The sequence below is a fragment of the Nyctibius grandis genome, chromosome 10 (assembly GCF_013368605.1).
Source record: "Nyctibius grandis isolate bNycGra1 chromosome 10, bNycGra1.pri, whole genome shotgun sequence".
Taxonomy (NCBI): domain Eukaryota; kingdom Metazoa; phylum Chordata; class Aves; order Nyctibiiformes; family Nyctibiidae; genus Nyctibius; species Nyctibius grandis.
Window position 1 is genome coordinate 21407377 of NC_090667.1, and position 17966 is coordinate 21425342.

A 17966-nucleotide genomic window follows, 5' to 3' on the forward strand; every position below is an offset into this window, starting at 1 on the left:
AGATCCAGTTCTTTGTGCCCCTAAGTAATACAACCAGTCAGCATGCAAAGAAACCCTAGACTCCTTTGCCTTTTTTAACTTTGCTGTTAGTCTGCTTTCCCCTAGTCTCCTGCATTCAGCATCATTACGCTGCTGTACCTTTAAAACCACAGGTTCCTGCATATGGCTTTTGATCTAAGCACCTCAAGTGCTCTTCTTCAGCATCACACAGCATAGAAAAAAAGGCTGCACCCAAAATGGATTTCTCTGCAGATAAAAACAATACCACTTTACTAAAATTACATGTTGCTATATCTATTTTTGGATGCAATATATATAAACACATACACAAATACTTCAGCTCCATTTCTCAGGAAATAAGGCTTACGGGATATTGGCGGATGTCCCTGTGACTCCTGATTCTTGTTGTAAAACTCATTGCCCAGTTTCAATCAAAATTGACAAAGGGATAAAGACTTCAATCATTTTGGAGAAAGCATATAGAACAAGAGACAGAAGATTTCAATGTGAGCTCAGCAGTATTAGTAGACACTAAACAATCTGTGTGATTTTACATCACAAACATGCATTTCCCTGGTGCTCCATGAAAACTGTGGCATTTATTAGGCTTCTTCTGCTATAAATTTTCAAGTGAGTGATATCCAAAACACATACAGCAAATATGCATATTAAGTACATCCAAAAAGACTACACCAATTTAATAGTATGGCAGTAATCACCAGTCTCATTCTTAAGCTATTTAATAAAAACTGAGATTTCAAACATATAACATCTATTAAACTAATTTTCACTAATTGAATATCTCTTCATTTCTCTGACAGTCTTAAACTTTCTGAGCCTGTTGCAGTTTTGATTTACCTTTCTTAAACACGATTTAAGTCAGAACTGCATAAAGCATTCCAGATAACATCTTAAAAACATTCTGAGCAATACATTTATCACAGACCATCTCTCTCATTACTGAAAATTGTCACAGGGAATGTAAAAAAAAAAATCCCAATTAACAATCCAGTCTTAAACTCCACTATACTTAAGCCACATTCTCCACAGCAAATCCAAGAGCATATAGGCCCTTGAACACATCTGACTTGCTTGCCTCGCACTACAGGCCCCCACCTTTATCAAATGTTTCTAAGAACTTCAAAGTATGTTTTTTTTCAACACATATGCAAATATTTTGAAATAACTATGCTTCTTAAGAGGAAGCTCTCTAACTTTCCAACAAGTGGAAGGATGCCACAATCTGTGACTAGAGCTGCAAAGTTAGAGATCAGATTTGTGCACTTGTGACAATAACGTGCTACTCTTACTCACTTATTATTAATAGTCCAAAACCAGAATCCCACACAAATCACTAAGAACAATCAAGTATTAAATGCTAACCATTGCAACATGTAAAACAGTTCAATGTGTACAACACAGCTCTTTCTAAGTTATGCTGAAAAATTTGAAATGACAGATTTTATAATTGTATACTCTGTTCTACTGCTTAATAACGTAACAATCAGGAAGCATTTCCCCCAAAAATATTTTACCTAAATTTCCTTTGCTATGAAATAAGCTCACTTATTCCTAGGCTACCCTTGGCAAATACAGAGAACAGGAACCAACTTTATCATTGTTCCCACACACTCAGACAAATGCATACTTGTACCTCATATCAAGTCTTATTTTTGTACACACATGTGCTAAATCTTTTAAACTTCTTCATAGGCTGTACTTTCTACAGTTATTATCAATCTTGATACTTTTCTGTCCCCATCTTTCCAAAGTGCAATGTCTAAAACTGCGCCCAGTTTTCCAGGTGATACCACACACACATGCTGCAGAGCAGAATCATTATGCACTGTAAATACACTGTGAAGAGGATCTGCCACAGCTTTCGATTTGACAACGGACAGACTTGTGCCTATAGCTATAAATGTTCCCATTTAAACCCTAGCATCAGCCAAAATCCTCATTTTCACACTAGGAGTCAGAGGCAGAGACATTTACACATGTATGATAAAAAAGCAAAACCAAAACCATAAAATTATTATCCTGCAGCAATAAACTGCCAATACATAGAGAAAAATAAACCATCATCCATCCCATTGGGAATATCAGAGTGTATTATCTAAACTTTTAACAAATTTCGTTCTTTACAGAAGGAGACATTCCAGCTAAGCAACATTTTGGTTTCATTAATACCCAATTTTAAATCCTGCCATGCTTGGAAGCAATATCTGTGCAATTTCAACTTACTACAACGCCACACACACAAACAACAAAAAGTAACGCAATCCCGAATTTACACTTACCTGATGATGCACAAAAAAGCAACACCACACCATGAGGTACTTTTTATCGTACTCAGATTTTAGGAGGTTTCTTAATTTCCAGCGTGACAGTGAAAAGTCTTTGCTACAAAGGAGTCCCTATGTCTCTCCTTCAGTTTGGGGCAGGAACTCCTCCCCATGCAGCCAGTTTGCTCTCGCTTCCTGTCATGCAGTATACTAGAAGTGTCAGAAGCTGCGTGATACATATTGTCGTGTCTATCTCTGTTGTGGTTTTTCCTCATAGAATGCTTCAAATAATATTTTAAACAGACAAAAGTATACTAAAAATTGCTAACAAGTGAATGGTACCAGTCTGGTAAAGGTAAAGACATCATTAATGTTTCTAAAATAATAGGTAGGTCTTTGGGGGCTTTGAGACTCCGTAACTGAAACACAGTCCATCTCCCACGTGTGCAATTCTCAGTCTTAAACAGCAGCAATGGGCTTTAATCTGAAAGGCAGACAACTATCTCCAAAGGTAGATGCCCCAGAAAACAAAACAGCTGATAGACACTGGGTGAAACTTTTAAACATTTAGTTCACAGAAAACTTTCAGTATTTCAGAAATTAAGGGATGTACTAAATGGGAGTTCTTCAATTAACAGAGGCATAATTGCAAGAACTCAGCCCAGAATCGAGCCCCACAGATGAGCTAGGCAAAGAGCCCAAACTTTGCATGTGAGGACACGTCAAGGAAGTGTGAAGTTCGCTTTTATCCCTGGTAGTTCAATATAACTGACAAAAGAAACCCCATTTTCGCTGATTCTTCACCCATCTAGACAAGCCAGCCTTTAGCAACTGCATCCTATGAAACCGAGTGAATCTTCATTTCACTGGAGTTTGGAAAGCTATATACCTTAAGCATCAAGAAAACATTCAATTCAACTTAAAGTTATTGCTGCCTTGAAAATGTCAAACAAGACTGTCGCTACTTCAATGACATAAAATTTCCCAGCCCACTTGAAATTTCAAAACTGCAGATGTCCTCCTCCAAGGACTCCATGGACACATACACACTGGCCATCAATGTGATTGAGAACTTGAAGACAGTGAATTTACAGGATTAGGTTCCAGACTCGTAATCCAAACTGCTAAATATAATGCTTCCTTGAGAGCTCTTATATTTGCATGCCTGATCATTCTTCGGACAAGAATGACTGAAAGAGACCAACCTGCTAATAATGAGCCTTCAGTGGTCTCTCTCAAACTGCCAGGTAGGTCACTAGCACTTTCTAGTACATATTTTCCTTTAATAGATACTCAGTTAATTGCCTCATTTGGCCATCATACTAAGTTACATTACTTCAAGGTCAAAAAAGCTAAGTTTCATGAGGTGCTCATCTGCAAGCTATCAAAATACATAAATTCCCACACATTACATGAAAATTTATATTTGCATATGATTCATATATACTAGTTTCAATGTGCATTTGAGCAGCCCTCTTCAAAATCTAGACATAGATATCAACTTCCCTTAACCAAAGTTAGCTAGAAAACAATGCAGAATATTGACCCGGAAAAATGGAATCCATAATCATCACAAGCAATTGAAACACAGCGCTTTATACAGCAAGAAAAAATGAGGTATCTAAAATGGCCTTCCTACATCTTTCCTTCATCACAAACAGAATTAACTATTTTGGGCAAGTGAAACTTGTCCTCAGAAACAAGTAAAAAGGAACTATTGAGAGATATATGAGATTTGGTTCTTTTTTAAAGCATATGTGGACTCTAATGTAAAGAACAAGTGCAAATACAGGGAAAAGTAAAACCCTGGAACTTTTCTGATCCTTTGTACACACACTGCAAATACACAGTGAAAAGTTCCTTGAGTGCTTACCTTTTAAAATATTTTCTATTCTGTCACGGTTTAAAGCTGGGCCGGCTATTAAACCTGTGGCAGATGAAGCGTGTGTTCTGCAGCACCTTCAGTATTACACACTTTCTGGTTCTATGTTTAAAAGGAGATTCAAGTAGGAGTCATAGCTACCAGAAGCTGAAAGAAATCACAGATAAGTATCTATTGTGTAATAAATAATGGTATTTACTTACAGTGAAGGTATTCCACAATACTTTAAGCGTGGAAAAAAAAGTATGAGGCAAATCTAGGACTTTCATTTCATCCAGGTCTTTAGCTGCTGCAACTGAGTAATTCTACTTCTAAATCAACAGAGCTTCATCTGCTCATATCGCTTAAGGATGAATTCCACTCTAAGAGAAGTGCTTCAAAAGTTGTTTTAATAAATGATTTATAGGTAACTGAAGATTCTTTAAAGCATAAGGTCAATAGCTCAGTCTAAAAATGGAGAAAAACAATGAGAAATGGGCATGCACTAAGAAGTCAAACATGAATAAATATGAAGGTTTAAGATATTATGTCTGAGCAAACAATGAAAGTAATTTTGAAAAGTTATCTCCTTTTTCCTTTGATTAAATTAATTGGTAGTAATATTGCACTCTTTATTAAATATCTTATATCCTATAAGTTATTTTACCTATGTACAGATCTCTATGCACACACGCAGAGATAATTCCATCACATACTCTACATCCTCACACCTCACTCTTGATCTGTCCCTATCCTGTTCAATCTTGTGACTTGGTCACATCTACAAACACAGAACTGTTTTTGCCAGCTGCAAAATTTTGCATACTTCCAGTAGGCAAGAATGTCAAGACAAATTTGAGTTTGGGAAGTGAGCTAACAGCAATTAAAACTTCATTTTTAAAGAAAACAGGTCCTTAGTGAGCTGATGCAATCTTTCATCAGTTTGAAACTCAATTAGAATAAAAAGTTTCTGCTGAGCTTGGAGGAAGAAGATAAAAGGTGAAACTGATACCAGTCAGCAACCAATTCCTTTGACAAGAGCCATGAGATCTCTCTGCAGACAGAAAATACTAATTGAAAGAATCTTCAACAAGACATTTTAGGCCAAGATTTTAAAAAATAACTCAAGTATTTCCCTTTTGGGGTACTGTAAATGCTGTTGGCCTGTATTCCCTGCCTTAAGATGAGCTAAAACCAAATCTACCCGCCTTCTTTGCAGACCCTTCCAGCAGAACACAGTTTATTTTTTGAAGGAAATCCATATAAACTCTATATATAAGCCTGCAAATTTTTTTCAAGGATTCTTTCCTTTCTCTTTAGTAACTTGTCATTATGCTGTCATTAGATCTAAGTTATTTCTTAATCAATCTTTCACCCCATCACAGGAAACCCTAATCCTTTGCTATCAGAATTTGGTACTCGCTCACCCAGGATCAAATATAGGAGTGCAATTTTTTTTGAAGTGTTATGAATTTCATAGGTCTTAAATTGCACCCAAAATGAATTTAGGGAGGCAGGCATTTTTCAGTCAAATTTCCTGGTAACATTTGGATTTCCGTATTCCATTTCCTGGAGACCATAACATGCTAACACTTTAACTTGCTATTGCTTCTTTATATTTGCACTTGCACTACTTCTTAGGTCACCTGTAACCTTCAGTCTCAGTAGCCATCGGAATTTACGAAGCCTAAAGGCAAATACCACAGATTTCAGCCTAGTGTCAGGCATGAGATTGGCCAACCACACTTTTTCTCCCTTTTTCTCTAGTAAACAACGTTTAAAACAGTCTGCCCCCCCTACCTGTATCAATCAACACAGACTAACAGGACGGCAAAAACTGCTCTCTAACCTCTGAGTAAATAAAACATTTTATCTGCTTTTTTTTTTCCCTGCAGCTTTGCATCAGTCAGCTCCAAGCTACTCTGCACTTTGTTGACAGCAACATCAACAGCATCCACCTGAAAGAAAGTGCGGCTTGAACTTACTTCTATTGTAAAAACCCACACATGTACCAAGGAAGGAAATCTAAGACATCATATCTAGATTCCAGGCAGCAATTGCCTCAAAATATTGAGGTCAAGAAATCATAATTGAGAAATTCAAAATACATAAATATATGAAAGCTGTTCATTTGGTCTCTGTGCAGCTATAGCACTGCTGCCGAGTCCAATGCAGTAATAAAACATGAAATGAAACAAGACAGCACGTGAACACAGGATCAAATAGCCAGAAACATCCACAAAACTGTGGGTAAAAGGAATTAAATATTACTATAACTTCGGTTTACAGGAACAGAGAACGAACACGCAGTATTCATTATTTAAATTCAAAAAAATATCTGACAACACTTCATCTGAGAAACTTTCCTGCCTTAGTATTCTCACTTGTAAAATGCCCAAAGGACTGGGATGGCATAAGGTTGAAGTGTGCCAAATGTTTATAACAACAAGCACATGATAAGACTTTATTCCAACAGTATACAGTCAGTTTCCAAGTATCTTCTGCTGGCTGATCTTGTCAAAAGCATAGCAAAGTGCAAGCAAAACTACCGAAGCAGTTTCAGTGTTGCTTTCTTCTCTATAGTTCTCAAAAGTAAGGAAATAAAAAACAGAAAATAAGTAAATAAAACCATTCTTTCAGGCAGTATCCTACTACTGCAACTAGGATGTTTAACTGTACAATGAAGGGGAACATACACATCTGAAGTACCATGGTAGGAAGATGTATACCATTCCCTTCTTCCCGTCCAGACGCGCAAGCAAGTTAAATACAGGTTCACATGCACCCACCAGGCCATTCAAAAAATCCTGCAGCTATCTCCCTCTGTTCAGAAACTGTGTTGTAAGGGCGCTGACTTCAAACTTTGTGTAGCAGTCAACCCATTCTTCGATTTACCTACTGGTAATAGAGGAAAGTCTCCTCAAGGTTGGCATTTGATAAGTTTTCTATTGGATATCAAATTTAAAAAAAAAAAAAAAAACAGTTATTGAAAAAAATCCTGTTACTCAGAAGAAAGATATCAACCTACTGAAATATTCCTTTTAAAAAAAACCAACTTCTGACGCTTTAATCTATTTCAGTAGGTGACAGTGGCATGAGGAAAGTAACTTACTTGAAGAATTACGCTATGAAGTGGCTGAAGTTTTTGTGCAAATAACAGAGGTTCTGCACTCTTCAACAAAATATTATGACAAGACAATAAAAGGTCACAAGAATTTAATTAAACAGGAGAATATGCAAAAGCTTGCATGACAGTAATCCTTAAGAGACAACATACTTGTTTCAGTCCTGCTTTTGTCCAGCCTAGAAGATACTTTTAAGGTACCTACTGACATCACCTCTTGGATTGCCTTTGACTGTCTTTCATCTAACTGAAATTCCTGGCATAATGCCTCACAGGCTGGAACACTGGCCTCTGCTAACTGGCATGTGCTAAGAAGTCATCGGGCTGTGTCAACTGATTCCTAATTCTGTGGTTACAATCAGTCAGAGATACAGAGGCTTGACCTGGGTCCTTCTATGAGCTGGGAGAGATGCTCACTAGTAGCAAATTCTCTGCAAGGCTTCCAAATTTGCCCATCCCATCTCCCATAATACAAACTATCTCACATAAACTCCCAGACATAACGCTTTGGAGGACTCTAAGCTGTTGCTTCTCAGAATACGAAAGATTGTCACGAGTTTCCAAAGACATTGAGAAGAGAATTATTTTTATTATTGCTTATATGACTGTAGTAGCCCAGAAGCAAGTGTCACACCAAACTGCACCAGTCACTGTCCAACTGCGCACCCCCAGAAAGCACTGCAATTTTCCTCTCTCACCTTCTAGTATCCTTCCAGTCAGGGCATGCAATCTAATCTTCTTAGGATTGGTGTAACTGCTCTCATTTTATGACCTTTTCACAAGGCTACTGGTTTGCTTTGGACTGGAAGCATCTGAGAGGACACAGGGATTGCTGAAACTTAGGCTACTTCTTTTGAGGATGTTTAAGGTTGGGAACCACTGAAAACTTGAAACAGTGCTTGGAAAAGAAATAAACTTTTCAAATTCAGTGAGGAGCCTGCTGGCACACAGACAGATTGAAACTGTTTTCTCATTGTGCATTATGAGTGTTTTAAGGATGCTAAATTTAACTCTCTCTGAAAAACTTTACCATTAAAAAAAAGCCAATCTAGAGAGTGACAGCACCAGTGTACAATTTTTGAATCAAAAGCAGTGTAACAGATATTTTTAAGTGTGCATTTTATAGAGTTTTAGAACATTACCTCAAATCATGTTAGGATCTTCCATTAGATTTAATATCCCATTTCAAAACACGTAGCAGAACCCAGGAATTACAAAGTCTGACATCACGAGTGGAATTTAAGAGCTTCAACGGATCTGAATTTACTTTAAAAAATTTAATTTAGTATTATTTAAGAAATGTTACAGTACAGTCTTGCAAACATTTAGATCACAAATTCTTTAGACAAAGAACAGTTTATTATTATGTTTACATGATATCTAGCAAAATGGAGACCTTGTTTTCCGATTGCTACTGTAATAACAAAATTTGTTTCCAGGCTGCTATAAATAAAAGACATCATTGTATCGCTCTTATTATGCATTTGTGTCAGATTTTAAAAAATGACCATAATTTTTAATTGTTGTGTAGGATCTAACCACAATAAATAGCATTAGCTTTCAAGAAGAATCTTGTTCTTATGTTTAGTTTAAAAATAATTAGGACTCATTCTAAGACTGAGACATCTCAGAGCAAATCTGTCTGTGAAAGCACTTTTACATTTGGGATCAATAGCAGTCTTCATAGAAAGTACCAACAAACCTACTCAAAATGCCTGAAAACATCAGGAGAAACTCAAATTTCCTTTTCTTTTTCCATCGGCTCTTGAGGACTGCTTATAAGCTCTTTTAGAAGTCCAGAAGTTTTCAGAAGGTTTTCCTTCTCTCCTGGTCCTTAAAAGATTTTGTTTAGTCTGTCACAAGTACAACTTGACAACCTAAATCAGAACCCTGTGGAACTGGAGATGAAGAGGCAGATGTTTGAATAAAACCTCTAGTACAGCACCAAGGATTTCCCAACTGTTTCTGCAAATAATGATTTTGCAACCTTTTCCAAATGTGTCGCCCATTTATTTACTTTTTATTTTAAACTTACTCCATAGTTTTAAATAGTACTATCTAAGCACTGCCAAATTGGAAACTTTCACAATCAACTTAGACTGATCAGTGAGTTTTTACAGTATAAGCACTAGGAAATTAGACAACAAACCATCACAACGATTTGGTAAAAAAGGAAGGGTGATGTTAATAGCATATCTTCGTAACAGTTTGCAATAACACCAAGTTCTACTGCAAGCGTCATGACTAGTAAAAACAAACAAAAAAGCAATTAAAGTCCATGCATACAAGCATTCACGTCCACTAATCATTTTAAAACACAATTGCTTGTCTGAAATAGTGTAGCATCAATAAAATACCAATATATCATTTAAAATTGTTTCTAAAATGTTGGTTTCTCAGACTGAGTGGCATCAAATTCAGCTGGACAACAGCATCACCCTGTTAACCATTACAAGTTTTTGAAACAAAGTCATAGGAAATAGTAATCTCACATCATGTGTTCTCCAAGAGCAGCCACTGGTGGGGTGGGGGGAAACAAATACAAAGAAACGGACAGAGTTTGGTTTGAGTTAAATTGAACAGGGGTCAAGTTCATCTGCTGTTGAACAAAGAAAAGAACAGTAAATGACAGCAGGAGTACAAGGTAACACCCAATCTATGATTAAAGACAGGAAATCTGCTATATAACAGAACATCAAACTTAGCCTAAGAGAATGACAATTGGACCTATCTGCTTTATCACATGTTGCTTCAAGCTCAGTATTGTTTGTATGCGCAAAATCGCTGGTGTGATGGGTTTATAGCATATACGGAATATTTCTACTATAAATAACAAACCACACCCGGAACAAAAATAAACTTGTTGTAAAGCACTTACAAAGATCCATAAAATAAAGCCTTACAATGTTAACAGAATGACTGCATAAAGTATTTTTCAAGAAAATATCTATTCTGTTAAAAGGTAACAAGAAATTGTAAGAAATCCTTCCAAATGGAGGATATCACACTATTTTCATTATCAAAAAACCTCAAAATATTAATTGAATAACTGAGCTTTAATAAACAGAATACCTACCCTTTAAAATACAAATAATGATGGAAAAGTCTTGCAGATGTAAAAGCTTATGAAAGTCTCTTCATTTCAAGAATGCATTAGCCAATGGCTCTGTAAGCATGCCCCAAAACTCTTGCCCCAAGAAACATATCTAAAGTGTATTTTATATAACTAGCATGTAATTAACTTGAAAGTAGCCCTGTAAACTAGGTAATTGGAAAGGTTTAATGGTTACATACTTAACTCATAGATGATTTTTAGATGTAAAAACTGTGGAAGTTTAACAAAGCAACTACTGAATTGAGTTAATGAAAACATTGCAAAATCCTAAGCCTTGGAGCACTCTCTAGACAGCACAGGAAACAACAGCTCATAAAATGTGCACAGGTTTTTCTACCTGAGTCCCAAACTACTAGAAACCTGGCAAAGTCTAAAGGCCAGCCTGTGTCATTCCCCTTTATAAATAACCCACTTATAAACAACTCATAGATGTCTCTCCAGCGCATGTTCGTGATTTTTGCAGTACTACTGTATGTGAAGACCTTGTAATTTACACTACCCGCTGATCCTACAAAAAGATACAGTCATTTATCACAGACCTAAGAACTAATATGTCAACAAATCATGTTTTGCTGGAATTTCAAATAAAACATTCTGACATGACATAACTAACCTAACATCACACATTGTGGACAGAAATTATCATGGTAATTAAACCATACTGAGTCAGCGCATCAGTCTGGAATAATACATTCTTGAATTCTTCAAAACTGTCTAGCTGGTCATACTGAATTGCTTTTTAAATTCAGTGTATACATTAAGAGAACACAAGAATTCTGATGTGTGTTTTGGAACTGCAGATGGAATTGACTGCTATCCAGTTACGCAAATGCCACACAATGAATTTCTGATAGCATCTCTATTTGTTTGCCAACATAAACCTTGCCGTTCCAAGAGAAATTAGTCTTGTGACTAATCAACAACAGTTCCAATGGTTTGTTCAAAACCAAAACCAATAATAAGCTAAAACATTTAAAACTCCGCCCATAGATTAAGCAGGGAGACATCAAAACCAGCTCTTTTACAAACCAAAATCAGTGTCTACTTGCTACAGTTTATAAGCTCTAGTCTTCTGAACTACAATTTGTGTATCATGGAAGGGAGTTTTTAATGCTTCTATAGCACCCTACATTGCTGCTGTCAAGTCTGAAATAGTTTCCCTGCTCCTGCAATGCTTCAAAGAGCGAGCTGCAAGGCTCCAGAGAAACTCAGCTTCTACTAAGCTCATTACACAGGCTCTATGTTGACAGCATTCATCTTCTAATACATTAAAGCAGAAAGACTTACAGAATTCCTTCTTACCACTTCTACTATCAGGTATCAGAAACATTCTGGCCCAAGAAAGGTCAACACTGGACAGAGGCACAGCAGCACCTCCACAAAAGCAGAATAAAAGAAAGCCTGAACAAAAGAGAGTAAAAGAGAAGAAGTGCTGGGGCAATTAAACTCTGAAACAGAAGAGTTTGCAACCCACTGTAAGAAGAACGAGGAAGAGATCCACCCAGCATCTCTTTAACCTACTACAGGAGGACAGAAGAAACAGGACTCTCCAGAGAGGGCAATGGATGAGCATGTAGTCCCAGAGCAGGCGTGGGAGAGCAGGGATGCCAGCAGGACTCCCCCGCGTGGAGGAGCCTTTCTATGACACATGAGGGAACTCATTTCTGTGTTAAATCGTAATAGGTGTAATTATTCCACTCACAGCTACACTTTCAATTATACAAAGTAAACTTTTTTCCCCCTCTATGGAGGAAGCCATTTAAATTGTGCACACAAAATACACATACATTAAAATAACAGAAAACCACAACTGCTTTTTAATGTATACGATAACTTCTGTTTTAAAATCATATTGGTCATACTATGAGATAATAGTATTTAAGCACATTTGATCTAGAGGCATTAGTGCATAATTTTGCTTCAACAAGTATGAATAAAGACTTGTTTGACACCACTTCTAATAAGTGTCTGTTACGGGTAACATCATTTCTTAAGCAAATGAGTATCAGTGGATACAGACATCAAGTAAAACCAGTGAGAATCCAGCAAAGGTAAAGAGGTGCTTTCTGTGGTAGTATGTAATTATGTAATTTATGTAATTAATCATCAAGTTAAAACTAGGAAAAAACTTCTCTCTTAGCAACTTTTATCTTGTTTAGAATCATGCACCCTGAAGGGAATAACTGAAGTCTGCCAGCCTGCACAAAATAAACACGCTGTTTTGTAAATACTGTCTGAAAAGTGTGGAATTCTTCCCCTTTGGCCTGAAAGGCAGCTTTTTCCCCACAAACACACCTGCAGCAAAACTAGCAAAGAAACCACTTACACATCTAAAACTGATCTTCAGCACATTTAGCACATTTTTATATGTGAAGCTTCTCATAAATTAGATCAGCCTTCCTGACAGATGACCGCATCTGCAGCTTGGTTAGTTAATGCTTTTGCAAAACTAAAAAGGAAGCAAAACCGGAGGAAATAGGAAGAAGCCTAGTTGCAGTAAATTATGTTCAATCTTCAGGCAAATGCACACCAAACACATGCCTCAAAATATTTCAAGTAGAAAATGTTGGTTTAGATGTCATTATTTATTTATTTTTAGCACTAAAGCTCTTCAGCCAAATTTGGTGTGTATGGGAAAAAAAAAGTAGAGAAACGAACATAAAGGTTCAGATGTTTGCTTAAAATATGCAGGAAACGATGCCACCTCTTTGTGGAACAGTAGAGAGAAGTATCAGCGATATGCAGAGACAAAGCCAACATCCTCTTCAGTTATGCCTACAATCCCCCCAATACACTTCATTAAACAGCTAACCACTTTTTTTTTTGATTGTCTGGCAGTTTCTTCATAGCCATCTGAAGCATCACCATATGAACAGCAGAACTGCTATGTACCACTGCTCTTGCAAACATATGTAAACGCATCATTAGACAAAAAAATTTAAAGAATTTCAGTAATCCGAGCCCACCATTTACATAACTAAGGCAGTCTAGAAAATTATCCTGCTGGCAAAAACAAGAAGTGGGTGATTTTAAGGGAGCAGGAGGGGAGACAGGTAAAGAAGCTGTAATCTGAAACTCCTCAGGAGAGATTCTTAGTCTTCTTGAATTCAGAACTTTCTTATAAATAAGCCTGACTACTCTTACTATGGAAAAAAACAGCACATAAGTGTGTAGCTCAAGACTGTATCATAACTAGCAAACAACCACAGAAGCTTTAATCCCGACACCTTCTAATTATGTGTGCACAACTGTACAAATATAATCTCATTTGATGGGATATTTTGTTAACTAAAACAGTTTCCCACCCTACATGGCAACATAATGCATTATTTCCATAGACACTAGGCACAGCATATTAAACTGCTGTCTCTTATGTAAAAGCACCAAACATTGGTGCTGGGAGTCTTCTATCTGCATCAAGGTTTTAAGGGAAGGGTGGCATGGAGAAGAGAAGAAAAAGAGTGAGAATTAATGGCAACCAGAAGAGAAAGGAAAAATAGGATTAATACCAATCTCTGTATGATCTGTGCTGTTCTTTTCTTTGTGTACGTTATCGACCTGCCTCTGAATTGCCCCATCCCATCAGATATTCACGCCTCTTGTCCTCACCAAGCCCTGGCCACAAATTGCTCCCCACCCACATGGTGCCTTTTATCTTCCTAGAGTCAGCATTTGCAAAGGCTGAACTGATAAACCTGCAGTGTTTCACACAAGACTTATGCCTCCACTTCATACTTCCATCTCTCTGCTTTCATACTCACTAGCTTTCCTCCATTTCCATACTTTATCCCTCTCCACTCTCTCTCACTGCATCTTTCACTGCTCTTCGCTTTCCCCATTCTGACTATCTCTCTTCCCAAGCTGCAGCTTCCTCCTCTTCCCTTCTCCAATCCTATACCCAGTATCTTCCTTTGCTTTATTCCTTTTCTACTCCAAGTACCAAATCCACCACCTAATCTCCTATGTTCTGGTTTTCCCATTACACGGTCCCTCTAGTTTGCAATATTCTTGCCTCCACAGGTTCTGTATTACTTCCTCTAAAATCACAATTTTCACTATAAATACTCTCCCTCCAAAATAGTCTATTTTACTGGACACCTGACTATACAATCTCCTCAAAGATCAAATTAATCTGATGCCTCATGTATATGCAGGAGGAGCATATAGCAGAGACTGCACTGCTCGGTAACTTTAAGCCCAAATTTAATCTAAACCAGGATTTATTTAAGAACAAAACAAAAATCAAAATAAACTCCCTTCTCCCCACTGATACCCGAACACTGCCCAAAGTTGTGGAAGTAACTGCTACCATTATCTAAAAATAACAGCATTGGTAGAAACACATAAATTATATCATCTTGACATGGAAATCCCCATTGAGAGAATTAAATATGATCTCTAACCATGGGGCTCAAAAGAGTTGCTCAACATGGAAAAAAGCTGCTTCTGATGAAACAGATTTAAGTAAGGAGAGGAAAAGAGAAGTGCAGAGGAGTTTCTTTGGTAAATGCTTAGCATCTGGGCCTTCCTTATCTTACTTTGAGGTTTACGTTGGTGTATGTTCAAGGATGCTTTAACATGCCCACTTTATCAGCATGATACAGAGACATTTAAAACCAGTCAACTTGACTGCAAAGTGAGAATAGGTAGATGAACACAACATTGTAATTTGGTGCTTAACCACTTCCTTCTCTTTTATTTTTTGTGACTGTTGAAATGATCCTGTATTATAGTCTGTAATATAGAAATAGCATAGATGGTTAGCAAACCATAGCTATGAATAAGTCAGCTCCAGAGTTTTGTTTGTCATACTCAAGCAAGACACTGCCCCACTGTCAACATTAACTTAGTTCTTTTACCCAATAATTTTTTACTCCTGTTTGAGAAAAGACATCAAAGTTAACCTTTTATCATTCACCATCTATATGAAAACCTTTGTGACTTCAAGTCTGCTCATTGGGCTTTTCATAACACAGTTTTTCCATCCATTAAAATAAAGTTGATGCTGACACAACGCAAACATTAACAGAGACTTAGCTCTCTTGTCCAGTGCTCAACTGTCTTGGTTTCAGCATCTAAACAGATCAAGTGAGCAACTGATACAGGTTCTTTCCTTGATGTACTAGTTTATGTCAAACAATTAACTGTCAATCACTATGCATTCTATGAAATATTACAACTATAGAACTTGACATCTCTGCTAGTGTCCCATAAGTTTCCTTAAAAACAAGGTGGCAGACAACTCCCACCAATCTTCATTTCTACACATGAAGGAAGCAGTTTAAAAGTCCTTTACTCGGTGCCTGTTTTCTCTAATCAGGCTATAAATAGTACCTATTCCTATCTCCTTTCAGGTTCTTGATTTCTCTTCTTGATTCCGAAGTCTTTTACTCCCCAGTTCTCTGTTCTTCATGTATTAACCCACTCCACCTCTGCCATGCAGCTTCTATCACTGACTTCATGCTGCCACACTTACCAGCCCCGACCATTACTCCCATTGGGCTATTGCTCTCTGAACTTGGGATTGCTGTTACTCCAGCTACAACTCATCTACAATACTCTTCCTACTATTTTCATATCTACAACATTCTTCCTCAACTACTTTTCCAGCATAATTGAGAATTTGAAGAAATGCTAGAGTCAATTTTACTTTTAAACTGGCTCTGAAATTTATAACTCATCTACAGATTAGAGGTTGTTGCTAGTTTCCTTGCATTCTTGACAATGCTGTTGTGAGGGAACTATTTTCTCTGTAATGCTGACAACTTCATCCCTGTAGTTTTGTGGTGTAATGCAAGAAATAGATGGTGAAAATAAAAAGCTCACAGTAAACAATAGTGGATGTTCTATTTAAAATATCAAATTAGAATGCAAGAGTCAGTATCAGATATCGTGAAAAGTATTTTTCATTTTAATGAAGTTTAGCATATTATGACCAACACAGACCAGTAAACCTATCAACGTCATTTACCCTTTCAGCAAAGCATTTAAGTAATATCTTTCTACTGAAATCTTTTGTTGGAAGAAGCTCAGAGAAAACACGTTTATATGGTCTCCTGAATACAAAACTGAACTCTTCAGATTCAGTATGTCAGTCCACATTACAAGTAATGGTAATTTACTGTTTATTGTACCAAATGACATTTGCAAGGTAAAAAAGACCTTCCTTTGACCTAAAGGTTGCAGTAACACTACAACTTAGATACAACATGTAGTGATAACTCCTCCTCCTAGACTGCATCCCAAGCTACAGTACTTACACACATGGCAAACACACCATAGCCATTTGAACACTGCCACTATCACATTAAGTTTTCCAACAAATGGTGTAGAAGGCTTCACAGGCCATAGGGGACAGAGGAGGGACAACACGACTCTTTGAAAAAATTAATCCAGGCAAGAAGCACACCTCTGAAGCTTGAAGTAGACACAAATAAAAACCTTTGATACCACCAGCAAATATTAAGGTTGTCAGTTTCACTTGCTTTCTTTTTTCATCTACCTTTTCACTCAGTTACTGTGGGAATACACATGCTTCTGTATTTCCTTCCTCAGCCAACCAACCAGATATAAAACCTAGTCCTTTCTGCCTTGTAAGAAATCCATGTAATTTTTGTTATCATTCTCTAACTGTACTTCAGCAACATTCACCTATACAAGCTTTCAATAAGTAACTTTACAAATATCTATATTAAACAAGCACTTAAAAACCAATACATGTCTGTTCAGTTTTGCTGATTTATTTTCATACATGAAAACACACCAATATTTTTTTCTTTTAAAATCACACTGTATGATCTCCCCCACCCCACATATTAAGTCAGCCAATCACATAAACAAAAGATGTTTTTTTAGGAAGTCACAAAATTAAAAGTTCAATTTTATAATTGTTTTGCCATAATTTTAGTACTGACAGATCATGTTTTAATGACAAACTTACACTGCAAGAATGAATCAGGAGGGAATGTTACAGAGTATGAACAAAACACCAAACTTACCCCTCTGAAATTCCAACCCTTGGTAGAAGGAAACAAGGAAAAATTGTTCTGTTGTTGTTGTTTCTGCCTGCAAGACGAGACAAGGAAAAGTGTTTACATTTTCAGCTGTCGCATTTTCTATATCAGTAACAGAGTCACAATGGAAGGAGAAAAGAAAAACATGGGCTTCAGGTACCACACCACCTTAGATTTTCCTTGGCTGTACTTCTGACAGGTTTCTCTCTTCAGTTTAGTTAAATGTTTTAATTCAGATTGAGAGCTAAGGGACACTGTAGCCTTCCAAGCCTTCACAGACGCACTGACTTGATGTCTGACAACAACGTATTACTCCTACTGATTTTCAACAAGCAGAGACAACCCTGACCTGAACAGTGTGGGTCTATGAAGCTGCAATTATGTCATGTGATGCCAGATGGTGCAACCTGCCAGCTGTACTAGATGGGGACACCAAAGAGCCTTTAACCCTAACAGTGAAGCTACGCAAAGCACCAAGGTAAAGCAAGCCAGCCATACCTTTGTGTGACACTAGAGAAGCTGACTTCAGTTTTTACTCATTCCAAAACCTTTCTCCTACCCTATAATT

The 17966-nt window shown here is 37.1% G+C and overlaps 1 protein-coding gene across 6 annotated transcripts in view; it reads right to left on the reverse strand.

The window, feature by feature from the left end:
* Positions 1-17966, reverse strand: part of ARHGEF3 (Rho guanine nucleotide exchange factor 3) — a 137837-nt gene that overhangs the window by 74398 nt on the left and 45473 nt on the right. For 5 of the 6 annotated variants that reach the window (XR_011048835.1, XR_011048833.1, XR_011048836.1 and 2 more), the window contains exon 3: positions 17384-17450. Coding sequence is in view for 2 of the 6 variants with exons in the window: in XM_068408707.1 (XP_068264808.1) it covers positions 17384-17450 (67 nt within the window). In the remaining 4 variants the exon portion in view is untranslated. Of the gene's footprint in view, positions 1-2300; positions 2382-17383; positions 17451-17966 lie in introns of those variants that run through there. The other variant, XM_068408710.1, reaches the window with a different exon arrangement.